The sequence below is a fragment of the Chelmon rostratus genome, chromosome 5 (genome assembly GCF_017976325.1).
Source record: "Chelmon rostratus isolate fCheRos1 chromosome 5, fCheRos1.pri, whole genome shotgun sequence".
In the NCBI taxonomy this organism is placed as follows: domain Eukaryota; kingdom Metazoa; phylum Chordata; class Actinopteri; order Chaetodontiformes; family Chaetodontidae; genus Chelmon; species Chelmon rostratus.
This window is the reverse complement of record NC_055662.1, coordinates 19,082,008-19,099,371: the sequence shown is the minus strand read 5'-3', so window position 1 is coordinate 19,099,371 and position 17,364 is coordinate 19,082,008. Positions and strand designations below refer to the sequence as shown.

Here is a 17,364-nt window from a genome sequence, read left to right as displayed (position 1 = left end):
AAGTAGAATCTGATACACAATCAGTTCTTAGAAGCACAGGGCTTTTTTTCTTTTCCTTTATTTTTTTGTTAATATTTTTATTCAGAAATATGGCTCATGAGAAAAGGAGAATACAGTGGCAGCTTGACAATGAGAATCACAGTTAAAACATAGAAGCAGTTTAAAAACAATACAATCCAAGTACTGTGCATATCAGTGGATCAAAAGAAAACAAGCCATAATTACAGGTAATTCCATAAAAGACAAAATCGAAGTCCACAAAAAGCAAAGCAAATCTTGCCTTGCTTTAGAAAGAACATGATATCACTGAGCCTGGAGGGAGCATTAGTCGACTTCCAGCGAGGGGGAAGATGACGTCTTGCCTGTAAGGAAGTGCAAGCTATAACATCTAATTGTTTGGAGATGTATGGTTGAAGCCTTCTGAGAGCCCAAAAATAGCAATATGGGGAGACACATTTATAGTTATCCAAAGTATCAAGAGCATATGCCTTCATGTGGATGTAGCCTATAAAAGTCATATAAAAACGTGCCTAAAATAATATTGGGGATCCCAGGTAAAACTGGAGGAAATATTAAATTACAGTGATAATGATTCTGGACTTCTACTACAGTCACAACTGAAATCATTTGAGGTCTTACATTTGTAGATTTTTGTTGATTCATATACGTGTCAATATACCAGCGGTTTCCGTAAATTTATGATATCGTCTGTCTAAATTGCCCAACACAACAGCCACGTTGGATTGCACTGACTGCGAGAGGGAACATACGCTTCGCAAGTACGTGGACGTGACCCACATGATCTCACGAACGCTCCTCCTCTTCTTTTTGACCAATGAGAGGGAGCAAAGGGCGGGCTTTTACGGATGACAGCCAATGCCGTGTCACGTTTGTAATACGTTTCTTAGCATTAGTCGCATCCGGGTGAGCACTTTGTGGTGAGTAGCTAATACTGACTGAAACAAAATAATGAATTACGAAATGTTAATGTTTGAATTTACTTTACCTTCAATGACCACAATGCGCGTATAATACACGAGTACACTAGCCCTAAGAAACCTTTTCAAATTCCAAAGGCATTTCTGTCTCTGGAATATGAAGGCCAGCCCGCTAGCGAGTTAGCTTTAAGCTAACAACTTGTCGCCAGTATCAATGTCCGGGTTTGCTTTGTCACCATTTTTGTGTTTTTGCCACCCTCGGTATTAGTTTTAGTTTGACATCTGTTAATGTTTATGTCGGCAGGTTCCCTCAGGTTTTTACTTTGAAGCTTGGCTCTCGGTCTTCAGGATGTACGGATCCTTTCGGGTGTTGTTGCAGGTGCTGTGGGCCCAGCTTCTCTGTGGGTGGGTGCTGGGCTCCGAGCTAACTTTTGAGCTACCAGACAACGCAAAGCAGTGTTTCTACGAGGACATCATCATCGGCACAAAGTGTACACTGGAATTTCAGGTGCGTGGATCTTCTCTGGGCCCAAATCCAAGTCTTTATCAGTCGTCCTAAATGGGGAGTTGTTATTTGTCATGAGTTGAACAATGTCAAGACTGTACTCTTGAAGGCAATGCCTGGCTTCAGAGATTACAGAAAGATCATTAACATCCCACGGCTAGGGACAGCTTTATGACAGCAATTATCGGACTGATAAATACTTATAATTTATCAGTCAGATAATTGCTGCTCCAGTTGTAGTTAGTTTTTTTGTGTATTTTGTTACAATAAGGTAAATCATATTATTTATATGTATTTTCAAGTCCTGTAGTCTTCACACCAGTGATCTAACAGCACAGTTCTTAGTTGTTTTTTTCCATTTCTGTAATAAGACGAAATTTGCAACGCAGTCATTTCACAGAAAATATTAAAACTAAAGTAATTTGAATCAGCATGTTGTCTGCTGCACCTGCCTTAGAACATTATTTGGCCTTTAGCCAATTCATTTGAGCCATCATTACTGATATTGCACAATAGCAAACCCCCACAGGCCACTGTGTTGCTTCTTTCCTAGGACTGAGCAATAATAAATTATTATTTATATTGTTCATAGTCTCTTCATAAATTGTATGGTGACATAATTATATATGAATGTATATATTGTCATTCACAGTTTTTATGCCTAACTATGGCTAAAACTATCACATCTATAAAACATATATTAAAAAAATCTATAGAATTTTTTTCTAGTAAAATACTTATAGTAACATTTGACTGCTTTGGACGGGACAGTCACAACATGAGATTTGCAAATATTGTCTGGCCCATCTTCTTGGTGTCTGTACAACTTGACACAATTCATATTGGCTTGAAAAAACACTGTCATTATGTTACTAAAGGTATGGTCATCCTGTCTTTATGTTCTCCTAGGTGGTGACCGGTGGCCATTATGATGTGGATTGTCGTTTGGAAGACCCAGATGGCACTACACTCTACAAGGAGATGAAGAAGCAATATGACAGTTTTACTTTCACAGCCGCCAAGAATGGCACCTACAAGTTCTGCTTTAGTAATGAGTTCTCCACCTTCACACACAAGACGGTTTACTTTGACTTCCAGGTCGGTGATGACCCTCCTCTGTTCCCCAATGAGAACAGAGTCACTGCTCTCACCCAGGTAAGATTATAAACTTGCACAAGCTTAGGTTTATCACTGAGTATATAGCATACACTTGTACATTTGCTCTGACAGAAGACCATATTTGGTTCATTTTATCTGAGTAAGAAACTACAGACTCATTTTCTACACAGCATGTGTCGCAGGAAAAAGATACTCTTTTACGACAACTCTTTTACTCATAACAAGTAAAGCCTTTACACTTCCTACTAGTATGTGTCGTTTTGTGACCTCTGCAAATTCCCAGCCAAGCTCCACCCAATTTTAACCTGAAAAGAGGTTTAACCTGCTTTATATGACTGAAACACCTGTCTGGGTGTGCTCGGCACTATATACTGATCTTCTGTTGTCTAGTCGTCGATTCGAGTATCTAGAGTTTTAACGAGGATGGACATAATTTTATTAAGTACGAATCATTTATTACCTGCAGTTCTTGCAGGTTTTACTGCAGTAAACACAATTTATAATGTTTTATGTGCCCATTATGTTTTCACCAAAGTGTTAATGGTAGTGACTGATCCAAACTGGACATTTGATTATATTTTCACAGGCTTTTGCACTCACTACCACACCTGGCCATTTATAGCCACTAGTTAGATGTTTGATACCAAATCCAAAGCTTAAATTTATGTCGCTTCATTTTGTTGTGGGTTGTTTTAACATTGGAATTTTTTGTTACCTAAGTTCCCTCTAGCTGGGAAACGAAGTTAAAATTGTCTTCTTGTTAGCTGGTCAATCATTCATTTCCAGACTCAGTTTAAATATCTTGTATTGATCTTGGCTTCCATTTTATTATGATTTCCAGATGGAATCAGCCTGCGTGTCCATCCATGAGGCGCTGAAGTCCGTCATCGACTACCAGACACACTTCCGCCTCCGTGAGGCCCAGGGACGCAGTCGGGCAGAGGACCTCAACACCCGTGTGGCGTTCTGGTCCATCGGAGAAGCCATTATCCTTCTGGTGGTCAGCATCAGTCAGGTGGTCCTGCTGAGAAGCTTCTTCTCTGACAAGAAGACCACTACAACACGAGTTGGATCGTAACACTCTCTGAACCCTGGGATCTGACTCATCACGTCTTTATCCGTACCTTGGCTCGTGTGCTTAGAGTGAGTTAGAATATCAGTGCTGATCTGAAATTGGATCATATCAAACGGCCAGGTCGTACAATCTGACATGTCATTTTCATTCAGCACTGGCATTCTTACCAACTTTATGCAAATGAGTGTTGAGCAAAAAGGTTATCTGTGTTTAAAATGTTTTTGAGGGGTAAAAGAGAAAGCTTGGAGAAAGGCTTGTTTATGTCGCTTGTAACTATCTGTATTTGAGGCAGTTCAAGCAGCTGGTCATATAGTTAAAGTAAACCTTAAATACTTTAAATATTTGAAATTATTTCTAAATGTGTTCTTATTTTATTTGTGTCTTTTTTTACCCCCATCATCTCATACCCTCTCTCCCCCTGATCTGTTCCATTTTTCAGCCCAAACTGTGCACTGAAAGAACCAAGGGGGTGAAAGTTTTGACTTAATGTGTCATGTATGGAGTTGAGAATTTCTTTTCGTATCTGCAGTTCATTGGGTCTCTAAAACAAGGCAAGGCAAAGGATTTGGTTATTAAAAATCTGTTGCATTTTTTCTTTCTTATTAAACCACACTGTATTAAGTGAGAGACTAGATATTGTGTTTGCTTTTATCAGCTTTGCCATTTTAGGAGAGTTGAGAGGGGAGTGTGCTATACAGAGAGTAAGCCATCCTTTAATAATAGTGAAATGGTTTGTATTTGGGTTGAAGGATTGAATTTAGAGATGCAGATGGTTAAGTCAGTTTTTGCATTTTAGATTAAATTTTCTAAATTATACATTGGGGGAAAGTAATGCGCCAAGTTGACCACACCTAGGTGAATTATTTCCTAAAACGTTCTAATTATAGGTTGGGTTTTCTTAATAACATCTTTGTGACTCAGTGTGGTGGGGGACAAAAATAACTCATATTATTCTTGTGTTTGAAGATGACACATTTTGGGTCTAAAGTGGCAGTTTTATGTGCACCAACTTGTTATGAAATCTTTGTCTTTCAGTGGTTCCCTTGCAATGTTAAATCTAATTCTGCCTTTGCTATTGGAAGTGTAACAACTTGTTTATCTTGTGGGCTGATATTGTCCTCTTTGTTTTTTACAGCACTGTTGTAAAATTGATGTTTTGCAAGGTATTGCTTGAATATAAGATCATTCTAGTAACTTTGAGTTGTAGTTGTAATTTCAAATGTTGTCCCCTCTGACTACTCAATTTTCTAAAGGTGCAGGAAGAAAGATTTGGATAGCTTATATCGAATGTGTCTTTGTATAATATGAATGTCATTTTTCAGTTTTTCATCATCTGATTCAATCAGCAATACTGAAAGAAAACTTCTAAACATGCAAGTTTCATTAAGATTTAGACTTAGTTCAACCTGGTAGTGTTGCTTAAGGTGGGACTCATGTGAAAGTCAATGTGTCATTCTTTCTCTCTTTATCCACTAATTTGCAAACAAAATCTGACAGGTTTTAAATACAGCCATGGTATTATGTGGTCATTTTGAAGTTCACCTGTAGAATTTTTACAGTACAAAACAGTGTATCTGACTGAGATCAGCTCATCTTCTGGCAAGGCGGAAGGCATGAGAAATTGGTCAAAAATACAACTTTTGTATTTACAACAAACTAGATTTGCATTTAATCCACTGGAGAAGATCAAAAACATGACACTACTTTGACTTTATAGTTTGGTGTTGTTTGACTGTCAGAACTGATTCCAGAGACATTGAAAACAACTATCTAGATCCATATTTATTATTATTATTATTATTACCATTTATTAGTTCTGGCTTGGCTTTGCTTCCTTTGTTATGCTTTCCCCTCTTGCTTTATGTTCACTGTAAGCTTTGGTAGGTGGTGCATTTACAGGTTAGTGCACTGGCACGTCATTTTTGGACATAAGCTCTGAGGCATTCTGGGAGCTTGTTAAATTATTTGATTGGCTGAATAAACTTTCTGTTAAAATGTCGGGGTATGCCTTGATTTTCTTATCATTAATAAACACTTGGATTTCAGTGAGGGATTGATTAATGGAGTACATCCCTTGGTCATGCTTGTTTTTTCCTGTAGGGAGTGGTATATTCAAGGCCATAATAGCCATCTTTGCATCCATTCAATATTTCAAAATATTTATTAATCCGACAGACACAGAGGACGTCTTTGAACATATTTTTGACGTCGTATTCCTCTTTCCATTCGTAGTAATCTCTATGTAAAGTCACTGGAACTTAAAAAAGCAACAATTTTCTTGTTATTTTTTTATTGGCCACGTAAGAGTGTACCAGCTCTGTGATTGGTCGTTTACACGTCAATCATTTGCGCTAGTGGAGAAAAAAGACTGCGTTGGGTTTACGATTTGACAGAAACTGAGTCGTGATCATCCGGTTGAGCCGTGGGTGGATAGCCATTCCCTATTTACCTTCTCCTTCGCCGAGAATATTGTCGTGCCAGTTTACTGAGCGGCTACATGGACGACTATTATTCGCTGTTTTGGGGGTAGCGTCTGTTGTTTCTTCTCGACGTGTGGGCGAAAGAAAAACCACGCAGATACCGGGGATATCCCCTGCTTGTTTGGCCGAACGAGAGACCGAACGTCGTTTTCCCAGGCTAAGCTAACAGCAGCACGGCGTAACGGGTGGGGGTGGATTTCTGTATTTCGGCCCTCCGCAAGCAAAAATAAATAACGTCCCAGGAGTATGTTGTGAAACAATGACATACATAGGAAGCAGAGCTAGTGGAGGAGAGCTTCTTGGAGGGGAAGAAATGTCAGCGGATGAGTATCGGTTGAACGATCAATAAAGAGGTGTAAAGTATTTGAGGTAAGCAGAGCTAGTCGGTTAGCTAAATTGATCAAGGAAGTTGACTAGCCACCTTGCTAACTCGGCGACAAATGTATTACTGGACCAAGGGTCGTCTCAAACGTCTGAGTTATTAATAGAGTTAGAGATTCCTATAACGGACAGGTGATGCTATTTTTGAAAGCCGAAGTTTAGAAAGTCACGAATTGCTGTGGGCTTTTTAACCAAAACGCTAGCTAGCTGGTTTACCTTTAGCTAGGAAGTCGGAGCTTGTAAACAAAAGGTCCCGAGCACCACCAGCCCATAGCCACGTTCATTTACACCTTGAGTTATCGCTGACCGATTGTTCCACGGACGCCATTGTCTCTTTATTTAACGTTAACAGTAAAAGTAACTCACAGATATGGATTTAAAGACAGCGGTTTTTAACGCAGCCAGGGACGGTAAGCTCCGTCTGCTTCAGAAACTGTTGGAGAACAAAGATGGACACGAGGTGACCAAGTTGATGGGCGAGAAGACAAACGGGGCCACCCCGCTCCTGATGGCCTCCCGGTACGGCCACCTGGACCTGGTAGAGTATCTGCTGGAGTGCTGCAGCGCTCCTGTTGAGGTCGGTGGGTCAGTGAACTTTGACGGGGAGACCATCGAAGGAGCGCCCCCTCTCTGGGCCGCCTCGGCGGCAGGTCACCTGAAGGTGGTCCAGTCCCTGCTGGGCCACGGAGCATCTGTCAACAGCACGACCCTCACCAACTCTACACCCCTGAGGGCAGCCTGCTTTGATGGTCACCTGGACATTGTGAAATACTTGGTGGAGCACAAAGCTGACCTGGAGGTGGCCAACAGACACGGCCACACGTGTCTTATGATTTCCTGCTACAAGGGACACAAGGATATAGCGCAGTACTTGCTGGAGAAAGGTGCAGATGTCAACAGGAAAAGTGTAAAAGGTGAGTGCGTTGCACACTCCGTTGTCAGCAGCAACCCAACAGTATTTATTCGCAATATCACTGACCCTGAAATAAGAAACTTATTCAGCAGAATTGTATATTGCAGAGTTCAATATGGTTTGAATTTTCTATTCTACCGTCACTTTGACAAATGCTAAATAGATGATAAAGGTGTGGACCTGACCTCATAGCAAGGAATTTTAAAATCAAAGAAAAAAACGGCTTTTGCGCACAGATCTAAATGTACGCTTTGCTATGACCAGTAAGGAACAACAGTATACAATAATGATGAAAGCTTTTGCCTGTTTCCATTTGAAGTGACTCAACAGAATAAAATGAACTCCTGGTTCCGTAATGGAAAGCTGTGATGATAACTAGGTCAGCTTGGACTGATTCTATGGGTGTGCCTGAAATATCTTATTCTCTCCTTAGATGGTATTTATGTCCATCTGTTTTTTGGGTATTGTCTTTTTTGGGATAAGACCACAGGACTGCTTGAAAAGAAAATCATTTAAGTGATATCCTATCTTAAATTAAGTCTGTATATTAAACACTTGGCCCCGCTGTAGATGGTTAAGAAGGCTGGAAACTGTGTATTGTTCCTTCCTCCATGGAGCACAGCAGCCGTGGTTATCTTAAATTCATGTTTGTTACAGTGGATCTCAAAAGTGACCAATTTTCTTCACACACACTGACCAGGAGGAGACAGGCGCTCTAATGTGCACAAACCAGCACATGTGCTTACAAATGAGTTTGACAGCATCATGTGTGATGAATGTGGTGGAAAGCACTCTTAACTAGCCCATTCTTCAGACTGTTGCCTTTCCCATGACAGCTGAAACAACAGGATGGAGTAGATGTGTAATATTAGATATGAAGTGGCAAATTTCCAAAAACAATGGACATTGTGTTGATGGAGGGAGGCAAGCATGGTAGGAAAAAAATGGTCATGGCGCCACAATCGCAGCCGATTGAACTGTTTAAAAAGCTGCCCTCCTTACTTGACCTTAAGGTAGCCTAAATTCTGTTTGGAGGCACATACTGAGTATTCAGACTCATCCCTGGTTGTGGAAAGGATTTCCTAAGTTTCTGGATTAAGTTGTTTTGTTTGTGGAAGTGAATTTATCACTCAGACAAGTAAAGCTCAACAAATTTCCTGCACCATATAAAACTACTGATGTTGAACATACCTCCCTACCAAAGAAATCGTCAATTCTGCTGGAAGCTGTTTTTGTGGAAGTCCCAAAGAAGGCACTTTGGAAAATGTATTGCAGCACAATGATGAAATAGTATAATATTGCTTTGGAGCAGACATTTTTTAATATCTTAAAATCATTAAAACGTTAAATGTTTTATCACTTGAAAGTGTTTAGCCACCCAAAACCATAACACCAATGTTCAACAATTTTTCTACAATGTTAACCCAGGTTGCCCCATCCATCTGTAGGAAACTGCAGGAAAAGCTGCAGTGCAGCTGTCCCCAAGTTGTCTTCTGTCAAGAGTAAGATGAAAAAAAGAATCAGTTTAGTTTTGGCAGAAACTTTAGAGTATAAATAATTGTTAATCCCTGATTTATCCTGTTTGGTCTCGTCTGCGTGAATATGGATTAGCCTCAGTGTAGTGAGAGTGGCCAGACTAGAGGCAAGTGAAAGCAAAGCTGTATTACGCAAAAGTGGTACATTTAATATATAGGCCTGTAAGGATGGACATGATGATTCTTTTAACTTCATTGAATCAAGAACTTTTCCTCCAGAACAATAACTACCTGTGTTTTTAATGCCAGGAAGAGCCAGCTGAGGAAATCTTTAATTTTACAATGTTTTTGTTGATGATTGACCCTGAGGACTGAGTAACCTGTTGGAAAGATAAGCTTGTAGGACTAGGACAGGCAAGACATGCTTAGGCTTAGTTGTATTCTAACCCAGACTCTTGTGTTCATGTAACAATTGTTATGAAACACTATATATAGAACTTAAGTGTTACTCACTAATGCTTTGTCTGGATGCAGAAGGTCTTATTGCTTTATCCATAAAACACTGAAAAGATGTCAGGGGGCAACCTATGTGTAGGCTGTTTTACCTATGATTTGACACACCCATCAAGTTAAAGCAAACAGCTCAAAGACTGTTTCAAAATGTTGCACGGTGCCAGATGATGGTATATTATCTAATGGAGAAATCTTTGCAAAGCCTTTTCACAGTTGAGCTGACATTCCCCCTGAAAAAGCTTCTATTCAGCTGGTTTACCCACTATACTACAACTAGAGGTGGTATGACCTGAGTTGCACCAGAATGGGTAATCATTGGGTGGAAGTGAGCATGTAACAAAGAGCTCAATGGCAGCATCCACGATAATCCTGGTATCAGATGGTCTGCAGCCATTTTGAATATATTCCAAGAGAAAAGACAGTGTCCTGGGTAAACAGCTGGCTTCTAGCTCCACGATTCTCTGCGTCTCTATGTAGAAACAAGAACAATGTTTTCTGAGTTTATTTTTATTATACCACATCTAATCATATTCTAGTTACTAATGACCAGTTTGCAATTAGTGCTCCAATTATTAGCACCAAAAAATCAAAAATATTATCTTAATTGCTTTCTCCCAAAGCATGGATATACATTCTTCAAATGTGTCTGCAGGTCGTATAGCACTACTTGTTTCTGATAACTATGCCTGTGGCAGAAAGGCCACCATAAACAGTCAACTGTTGAGAGTTTCAGTATATTTCAAGTAAATCTTAAGTGCTTATTAAAATATAAAAACACAAACTTTGCATTGCATCAAAATACTCGTCTCTGAACTCCAGCTTCTGTGCAGTGGCATGTCTTTGTCTGAATTCACAAATCATAATAGTCTGTAGCTTGTTGTAAGACATGTGTCCCCTTGTGTTCACAGGCAACACAGCACTTCATGACTGTGCAGAATCGGGCAGTCTAGAGATCATGCGGATGTTACTGCAGTATGGAGCGTCCATGGAGCAGGACGGCTATGGCATGACCCCCCTACTCTCTGCCAGCGTCACAGGCCACACTAACATCGTAGATGATCTGACAACACACCAGCAGGTCAGGGCTTCTGTCACTTGGAGAGTTTGTCTGCACAGGTGTGTGCGTGTTTGTGTGAAAGGCATGATGTTTTAAATCAGTTAAGAAGTACGTTCTCTCCTCTGCAGACAAGCCACATGGAACGTGTTGATGCCCTGGAGCTCTTGGGAGCCACATTTGTTGACAAGAAGAGAGATCTGCTAGGAGCTTTAAAATACTGGAAGAGAGCCATGGATCTCAGGTATATGGACAGTAACAACATTGTCCATAAACCAGAACCCAAGCAGCTGATCATGGCTTATGACTACGCCAGGGAGGTGAGAATTAGTTTGATTCTGTCTTTCACCTTGCGCCACCCCTGTGTGATTCTGCATTGCATAAAATGCTCCTGAGATTTTTTTTTTGTTATATTATTGCTGACGTTGTCATATTTTGGTCAAGGCACACTTAAGCAAGCAGAGTGCTTTTTAATTCACTGTACAGGGAAAATTGCCCATTATATTCCTTACATTGGAGACAGAGGCTGCACATATTTGTTTTGTTTTTTTTTCACAAAAAAAAAGGTTTTCAGGCACATAGGGAGAAAGTATGTATTATGCAGGATTTGTGTGTATCAAAGAAACCACTGCAGCAGTCCAGTATCAGGTCTGAAAGTTCTTTGCTTCTTCAAAGCCTCACTTCATCGCATGCATATCGCATAGACTGCCTAAACTGCTGCACCCTGCCATTGTCTTGACCTTGTAATCCTTTTCCAAGGTGACAAATGGAGAAGAGCTGGATGGGCTGATATCTGACCCGGATGAGATGCGCATGCAGGCACTGCTCATCCGTGAGAGAATCCTTGGCCCACAACATCCAGACACGTCTTACTATATCCGTTACAGAGGCGCTGTCTACGCCGACTCTGGGAACTTCGAGCGCTGTATCAATCTGTGGAAGTATGCACTGGACATGCAGCAGAGCAACCTGGACCCCCTCAGCCCCATGACCGCCTCCAGCCTGCTATCGTTCGCTGAGCTCTTCTCCTTCATGCTGCAGGACAGGGCCAAGGGCCTCCTGGGGACATCTGTGTCATTTGAGGACTTGATGGGGATTCTTTCCAAGAGTGTGTTGGAGATTGAGCGGGCAGTTAAACAAAGTGGGCCGATGCCTCCTGACCCTGCCCAGCTCAGCAAGGCCCTGTCAATCATCCTGCACCTAATTTGTCTTCTAGAGAAGGTGCCATGTACTGCGGAGCAGGACCACTTCAAGAAGGAAACCATCTATAGGTGGGTTCTATGTAAATTACTTGTATTGGCAACAGTTTGTTTCAGTGAGGACAATCTTCAAATGTTGAGCAACGTCATCCACTTTGACGATGTCATCCATGGTAGTTCTGAGGGAATTCTGGTTTTGTGGCAGTGATTTTCTTTGACCTCGTTTCTGAAAACGTCTCTGAGAGCATTTTTACATCCCCTTTTTCAGCAAATAGGAGAGTGTCAGTGAACTAATGATTGCATTCCACTTTTGCCACAGGCCTTTTGTGAATTAGTATCAATTAATTGTGGGTGTGAATGTTTGGGAGTCTCTCAATTCGATTCCAATTATTGGGTGTCGAATTCAATTCAGATTAGCTTCTCGATTGAATGACTCGACAAGAGAACACTGTTTTCTCTCTGTTGTGTCTTGCTCCAGTATTTTGTGGGCTAAACCATTCACTGGTGTCCTTAGTCCATTGAAATACAATATGAAAGATAAATGGCAATTAAGATAAATGATCTGCCACCTTTTTATTTGAAAAAACTACAATGGGTTAAATTAAAAGCATCTTACACTCTCATGGCTGTGTATGCATAACAAAATGAGGGGGAGCGCTTCGCTGCGTTGTTAATGTTATGCCTCCAGCAGTGGCGAGCAGCCTCTCTGCTGCACCGTTTGCTCTGAGGAAAGCCGTCATTGTACAAGACGTGAGCAGGCACAGGGTTTTTCAGGTGAAACAGACTGAGCACAGTTATTTTCTTCACCTCAATTGGTTTAAGTTGTTTAATGCCGCAGTGTGTGTTGATCAGCTGCTCTCATTTGTTACTGCTTATCACTGCTTCACTGAGTTTAGGTTCTGAGTGATGGCGTAGAAAGTTTACAGTATACTTTGCTTTCATCTCACAAAGGCAATTTTTAATCATTAAATCTAAAAATGCTCGCAAGTGCATTTTTCTTTGAAGATTAGTTGAGTTCCAGCGTTTTCGTTCCATCAACATCACACTGACATTTTGAAAATTGATTTTTGAATCAGCTCTGAATTGTAGGAGGTAAGACTTGAGTTTCTTATGTGTTTTTCCCCCACCCACCTCTACAATGAACCATGTACATAAAGATGACTTTTGTCTCAATCTGTGTCAATAGTTAAATCAGACCTGAAGTCCACATTGTTACACAGTTGGGACATTGTCCTGTATTTGCGTAGTGCTGTTATCATGATGTTTGTAATGCATTGTCACCTTGTTGCTATTCCTTGACTGAGAAGTTGATATCTTTCCACATCTTCGCAGATTCCTGAAGCTCCAGCCATGTGGTAAGAATGGCTACAGTCCACTACACCTGGCAGTTGACCGCAACACCACCTGTGTGGGCCGCTATCCTGTCTGCAAGTTCCCATCCCTCACAGTCGCTTCCATCCTCCTCGAGTGTGGGGCAGATGTTAACAGCCGCGATGAAGATGACAACAGGTCTGTTTGTTTTAATTTTCCTACTACTCTAGTTTCAGCTCTCATGATTTTGTGTTCATTCCCTAACCTGGTTTTAATTTTTGCAAATAAAAACAACAAAGTAGAAAAGATAAATGAAAAATTTTCCTAATAAGCTCCTGAACTGCACCATCATATACCATCAAGACAGCCACCAGTTAAACAAACATCAAGAACATGTCAAACCAGACTAATGGTAACATGTTTTGTAGCATAATCTTACAGCAGCTCTGTTCTAACCCACCAGTCCCCTTCACATCGCCGCATCCAATGGTCACCCCGACATCATGAACCTGCTGATTTCATGCGGGACTCACTTTGACAGCACGAATGCCTTCCAGCAAACGGCCTGCGACCTCCTGGACGAGAAGGAGCTGTCTAGGAATGTGATCCAGCCCATAAACCACACCACGCTGCAGTGCCTAGCCGCCAGGGCTATCATCAAGCACAGCCTCGACTACCGGGGAAACATCCCAGAGAAACTAGAGGCCTTCGTCTTGCTCCACAGATAATGATCATGAAGAAGTGGAGGGGAGTGGATGGATGGATGAAAAGAGAAGGTGCGATTACATCAAGTGGACTAGTCAGACTGAGGAGGTCAACGCCTGACCCACAAGGTGTTTGAGGTGCTGAAAGACACAATTTTGTGGGTTTGGCTTGCAATCCAAACACAATTTGAAGATTATGAAGTTGAAGATATGTGTGAACAAAATGTCCTCATGCAACCAGGATAAACTGATAAATGACTGGAGTAAATGGAGGAATGAGCTACTATTTTCTTCCTGTGTTTGCTCTTTCATTGAGCCACAGCTCTGACTGGTCACAGCTCGATCTGTGGGGATATATTAGGAGTGGATTGCAACATGGACAAACACAGTTTGTATGTCTGGATGAACTGAGCAAGGGGTTTACGTATTTTTGCTTTCTTTTTTTCTTTTTTTTTTTTGCATATTCCACTATGCTATTTATTGAATGAAACTTGAGAGATTTTTCTCCATGCTGGCTCCAACCCAGCCTCAACTTTGCCTGCTTCTCTGTTCTCAAAGCAAGGATTGAGGCATTTCTACATATGCTGGGACTTCAGGTTATTTTTTGTTTGTCCCATCACTGTTGCCAACAGTCATGGACCCTTCCTCAGTCATCATTAGGTTACTCTTTTTTTTGTACTTTTACAATACATTTAGTTTTTGTCATGCAAATCTGGATATCTGCCAAGGTGTGTGGATTCTAGACTCATTTGTCTTTCCCACTTTAGTGTATAACAAAGCTTTACAAGAAGGGTTTAATGTCTGCGAACACCATAAGTGCTTTATTCTTCCTATGCACAGGCTAGGCTGTTGGAAAGAGAGACTGTTGTATTCTGTGCCGGCACTTGTCTGTGCAATATCTCATGAGTTTGTGTTTACCTCATTGCTGCCGTTTGCTTCAGTGTCCCTTACTTCGCTCAGAAGGGGGGATGCAAAACCATTGTACTGATTGTTGTAAGAAGGGTGAATGAATTTGAGTGATTGTGTTTGTATGTGTGAAAGAGTGACTGCCACACAGGTGTTCCTTGTATGCAGAGTGTTTTTTTTTTTTTTTTTTTGGTTTTTTTTTGAGCTTACACAAATTGAAGACAAGAGTTTGGTGAGGTGGCGCTCATGGAGATTCCATAATGCACATGACTGCCACTAAAAACCACAGTGGCCAAACTAACTGTCTACAGCCGCTGGAGCGTGCAGGTACACAGAAGTGACCTCTGGACGTTCGTACATGGACGACCTTTAAAGGTATATTTTATGCAGGATTTTCCCCAGAAACAATGAATAGATTCATACAAAAGTAATCCCTCTGAAGTGTGTGATAGTGTATTCATCTGCAGAGACCCTACCCTCTGCCTGTATTTTCTTTCTGGGCTTCAACCTTTTGGCAGTGGGTGTCTAGCCCCCAGCTAATAACAGCGCACGGATGAGGTCAGGACTTGATAAAAAGGTAGCTAGTAGTTGACAGACCGGAAGCAGCATGCTACACATCCAAGAGGAAGCTACAAAAATGGTGGACACGGCGCAGAATTATTATTATTATTTTTTTTTTACAACAAAGATAAAGTTTCTACAGCAGTTGCTTGCAGCATACATACAAGCAGTGCACTTTTGGTGGCGTTGAGCCCACGAGGAGGGGCCAAGTTTGGATGTTTTGTTTACAGACAGTAACTGACAATTCCTGCATAGTATACCTTTAAATGCTGTCGATCTTTTCATGAGTAACTTACCAACATTGGCCCACTGTGCATGTGCAGCAGCAGCATATCAACCAACCAGTCACTGCAGAAAACCTGTCACAAGAACTCCTAGACTCCAAACTAGACTACAGCTAGGGTAGTTCTGCTCATTTTGTACAACCTTCGTCCAATTGTATGAGAACTGAAGACACAAACGAGTGGGAGGACGCCGCAACATACAGAATCGTAAAGCTTGTGAATTATCTTGTTTGCACATTAGCTTTAGATGTGTGGGTTGGAAAAAAAAGGGCTTTTCATAATTTGTAGGTTTCATATTGCAGTCTATTAAATCTGACAGTTCAAAAGCAGACATAGAAAATGTATGAGGACTCCCAGGGCAACTTGATTTGAATCTGCACTTTACTACAGTGGAGTTTATGATTTGATATGGCATTAATCAAGTTCATGTCTTAATAACCAGTTTGACAATAAACCCATGTTGCACATGTCTCCTTCTCAAATGTCTTTATTTCCTTATTCTGTCTGTTTCCGTAGATGGGAATTTCAGCAAAGGTTTAGGTTTCTATGGGATGATGTCTTTCGACTTGTTCAGGTGTCTACATTTCAGCTTGAGTTTACGGTAATTTCCCATGGCTTCATTTGGACGGCAGACAGTCAAGCTGCACGTTTCCTTCCCATCAGGAAAACAGTATTTCCTAAGGAAAAAGGCTGCGATCAGTCCTGAGGGAAATTCATATGATGGTACTGACAAATTAGTTTGATCAGTGTGTACACAAAATGTATTGCTTCCAAAGGTTCATAGTAATACAGAAATATTCAAAAGCAACTATAACTTTGTCAGGCAGAAAAAATAATTTATTACCACGTGTTACCTTTCAAACAGGCGGTTGTGCTCTTAACTACTTGTATTTATGGATTTCCATTCCACGCTCCTGCTGCTTTTACTGCAGAGTCACTGAGCTGTAGACTCATTCCAGATACTTGAGCTGGGAGTGGGTGGACAGAGGACCCCTCTGGACTGGAATGTGTCCAGAGAAACCTTTGACATTGTGGGGGGCCAGTTGCTCATGTTGTGCATCCAGTCACTTCTAAGAAGTGTCCCAAATAAAAACATGCAGATTTATGGCTTGTTTGTTTAAGACTCCCTCCTTAAAGGCAATAAAACAACAACAACAGTGGCTATCTGGGTGCTCTGCAGAGAAATTGGACTGTTTGTTCCTTGTTGAGAGATTGACTGACATTATTTGCCCACTCGGTCACAGGAACTAACCAAATATGTTTACCTTTGGCCATAGTACAAGAAATTAGAAGCAATTTGCTGTTCGGCACAGATACGACAAATGAGATCAAAATGATAAGGCTAGTGATACTCTATCATTGTCATTTTGTCGACAAATCCCAGGAAAAGACCGAAACTGTACTGACCCTACTAACAAACACTGCATTTAATGCCTGATATATAGAAGTTTAGCCCTCTGTGCTGCAGAGCTCTGTTGTTGTCCAAAAATGTTTAAACACTGAGCTGTTGCACATTTGTGGTTTTCAGTGAAATGGTGGTATTAGTGCGATTATCATGATATTTGGTACAGACATTCCTGTTCCTCTCTGGGTGAATTGTTTTAACTTTGGTCATTACGTCATTTTTCATACAGCATCTTCGTGTCAGAGATTTAATGCGTCCGACACTGGTTTATGACCAAATACCTGCAAAATGAACTCACTCCCATCGTCCTTACCTGTAATTCCTGTTTTGTCAGTGAAACCAGTCGACTCTGTGAGCAAGTGAACGAGATCTGTCAGACCCCCCGTCTGACAGCTGATTTCTCTTTTTTCCCTTCTTTATTTTTTATAAATAAATTCAAACAGAGGAGGATGATCCAATAATATATTTGTTTAATACGATAGTAATGGTAATGATATTAAGGCTAAAGCATGGTGAGACACTTGTGTGCACAGCGCTGGTC

The 17,364-nt window shown here is 41.0% G+C and overlaps 2 protein-coding genes across 2 annotated transcripts; both read left to right on the top strand.

Annotated features, from left to right (window-relative positions):
* The first annotated feature begins 871 nt into the window (after positions 1–871).
* On the top strand, positions 872–4,837 carry tmed7 (transmembrane p24 trafficking protein 7). The gene is made up of 4 exons (XM_041936894.1): positions 872–938; positions 1,243–1,446; positions 2,353–2,598; positions 3,404–4,837. Exons 2-4 carry the CDS (start codon positions 1,288–1,290, stop codon positions 3,638–3,640), a joined length of 642 nt encoding a protein of 213 aa, XP_041792828.1. The 5' UTR covers positions 872–938; positions 1,243–1,287; the 3' UTR covers positions 3,641–4,837.
* Positions 4,838–6,047: 1,210 nt separating this feature from the next.
* Positions 6,048–15,881, top strand: fem1c (fem-1 homolog c). Its single transcript, XM_041936893.1, has 6 exons — positions 6,048–7,412; positions 10,308–10,477; positions 10,585–10,773; positions 11,213–11,724; positions 12,985–13,161; positions 13,427–15,881. The coding sequence occupies exons 1-6, from the start codon at positions 6,869–6,871 to the stop codon at positions 13,689–13,691; spliced, it is 1,857 nt and encodes a 618-aa protein (XP_041792827.1). The 5' UTR covers positions 6,048–6,868; the 3' UTR covers positions 13,692–15,881.
* The last annotated feature ends 1,483 nt before the right edge of the window (positions 15,882–17,364 follow it).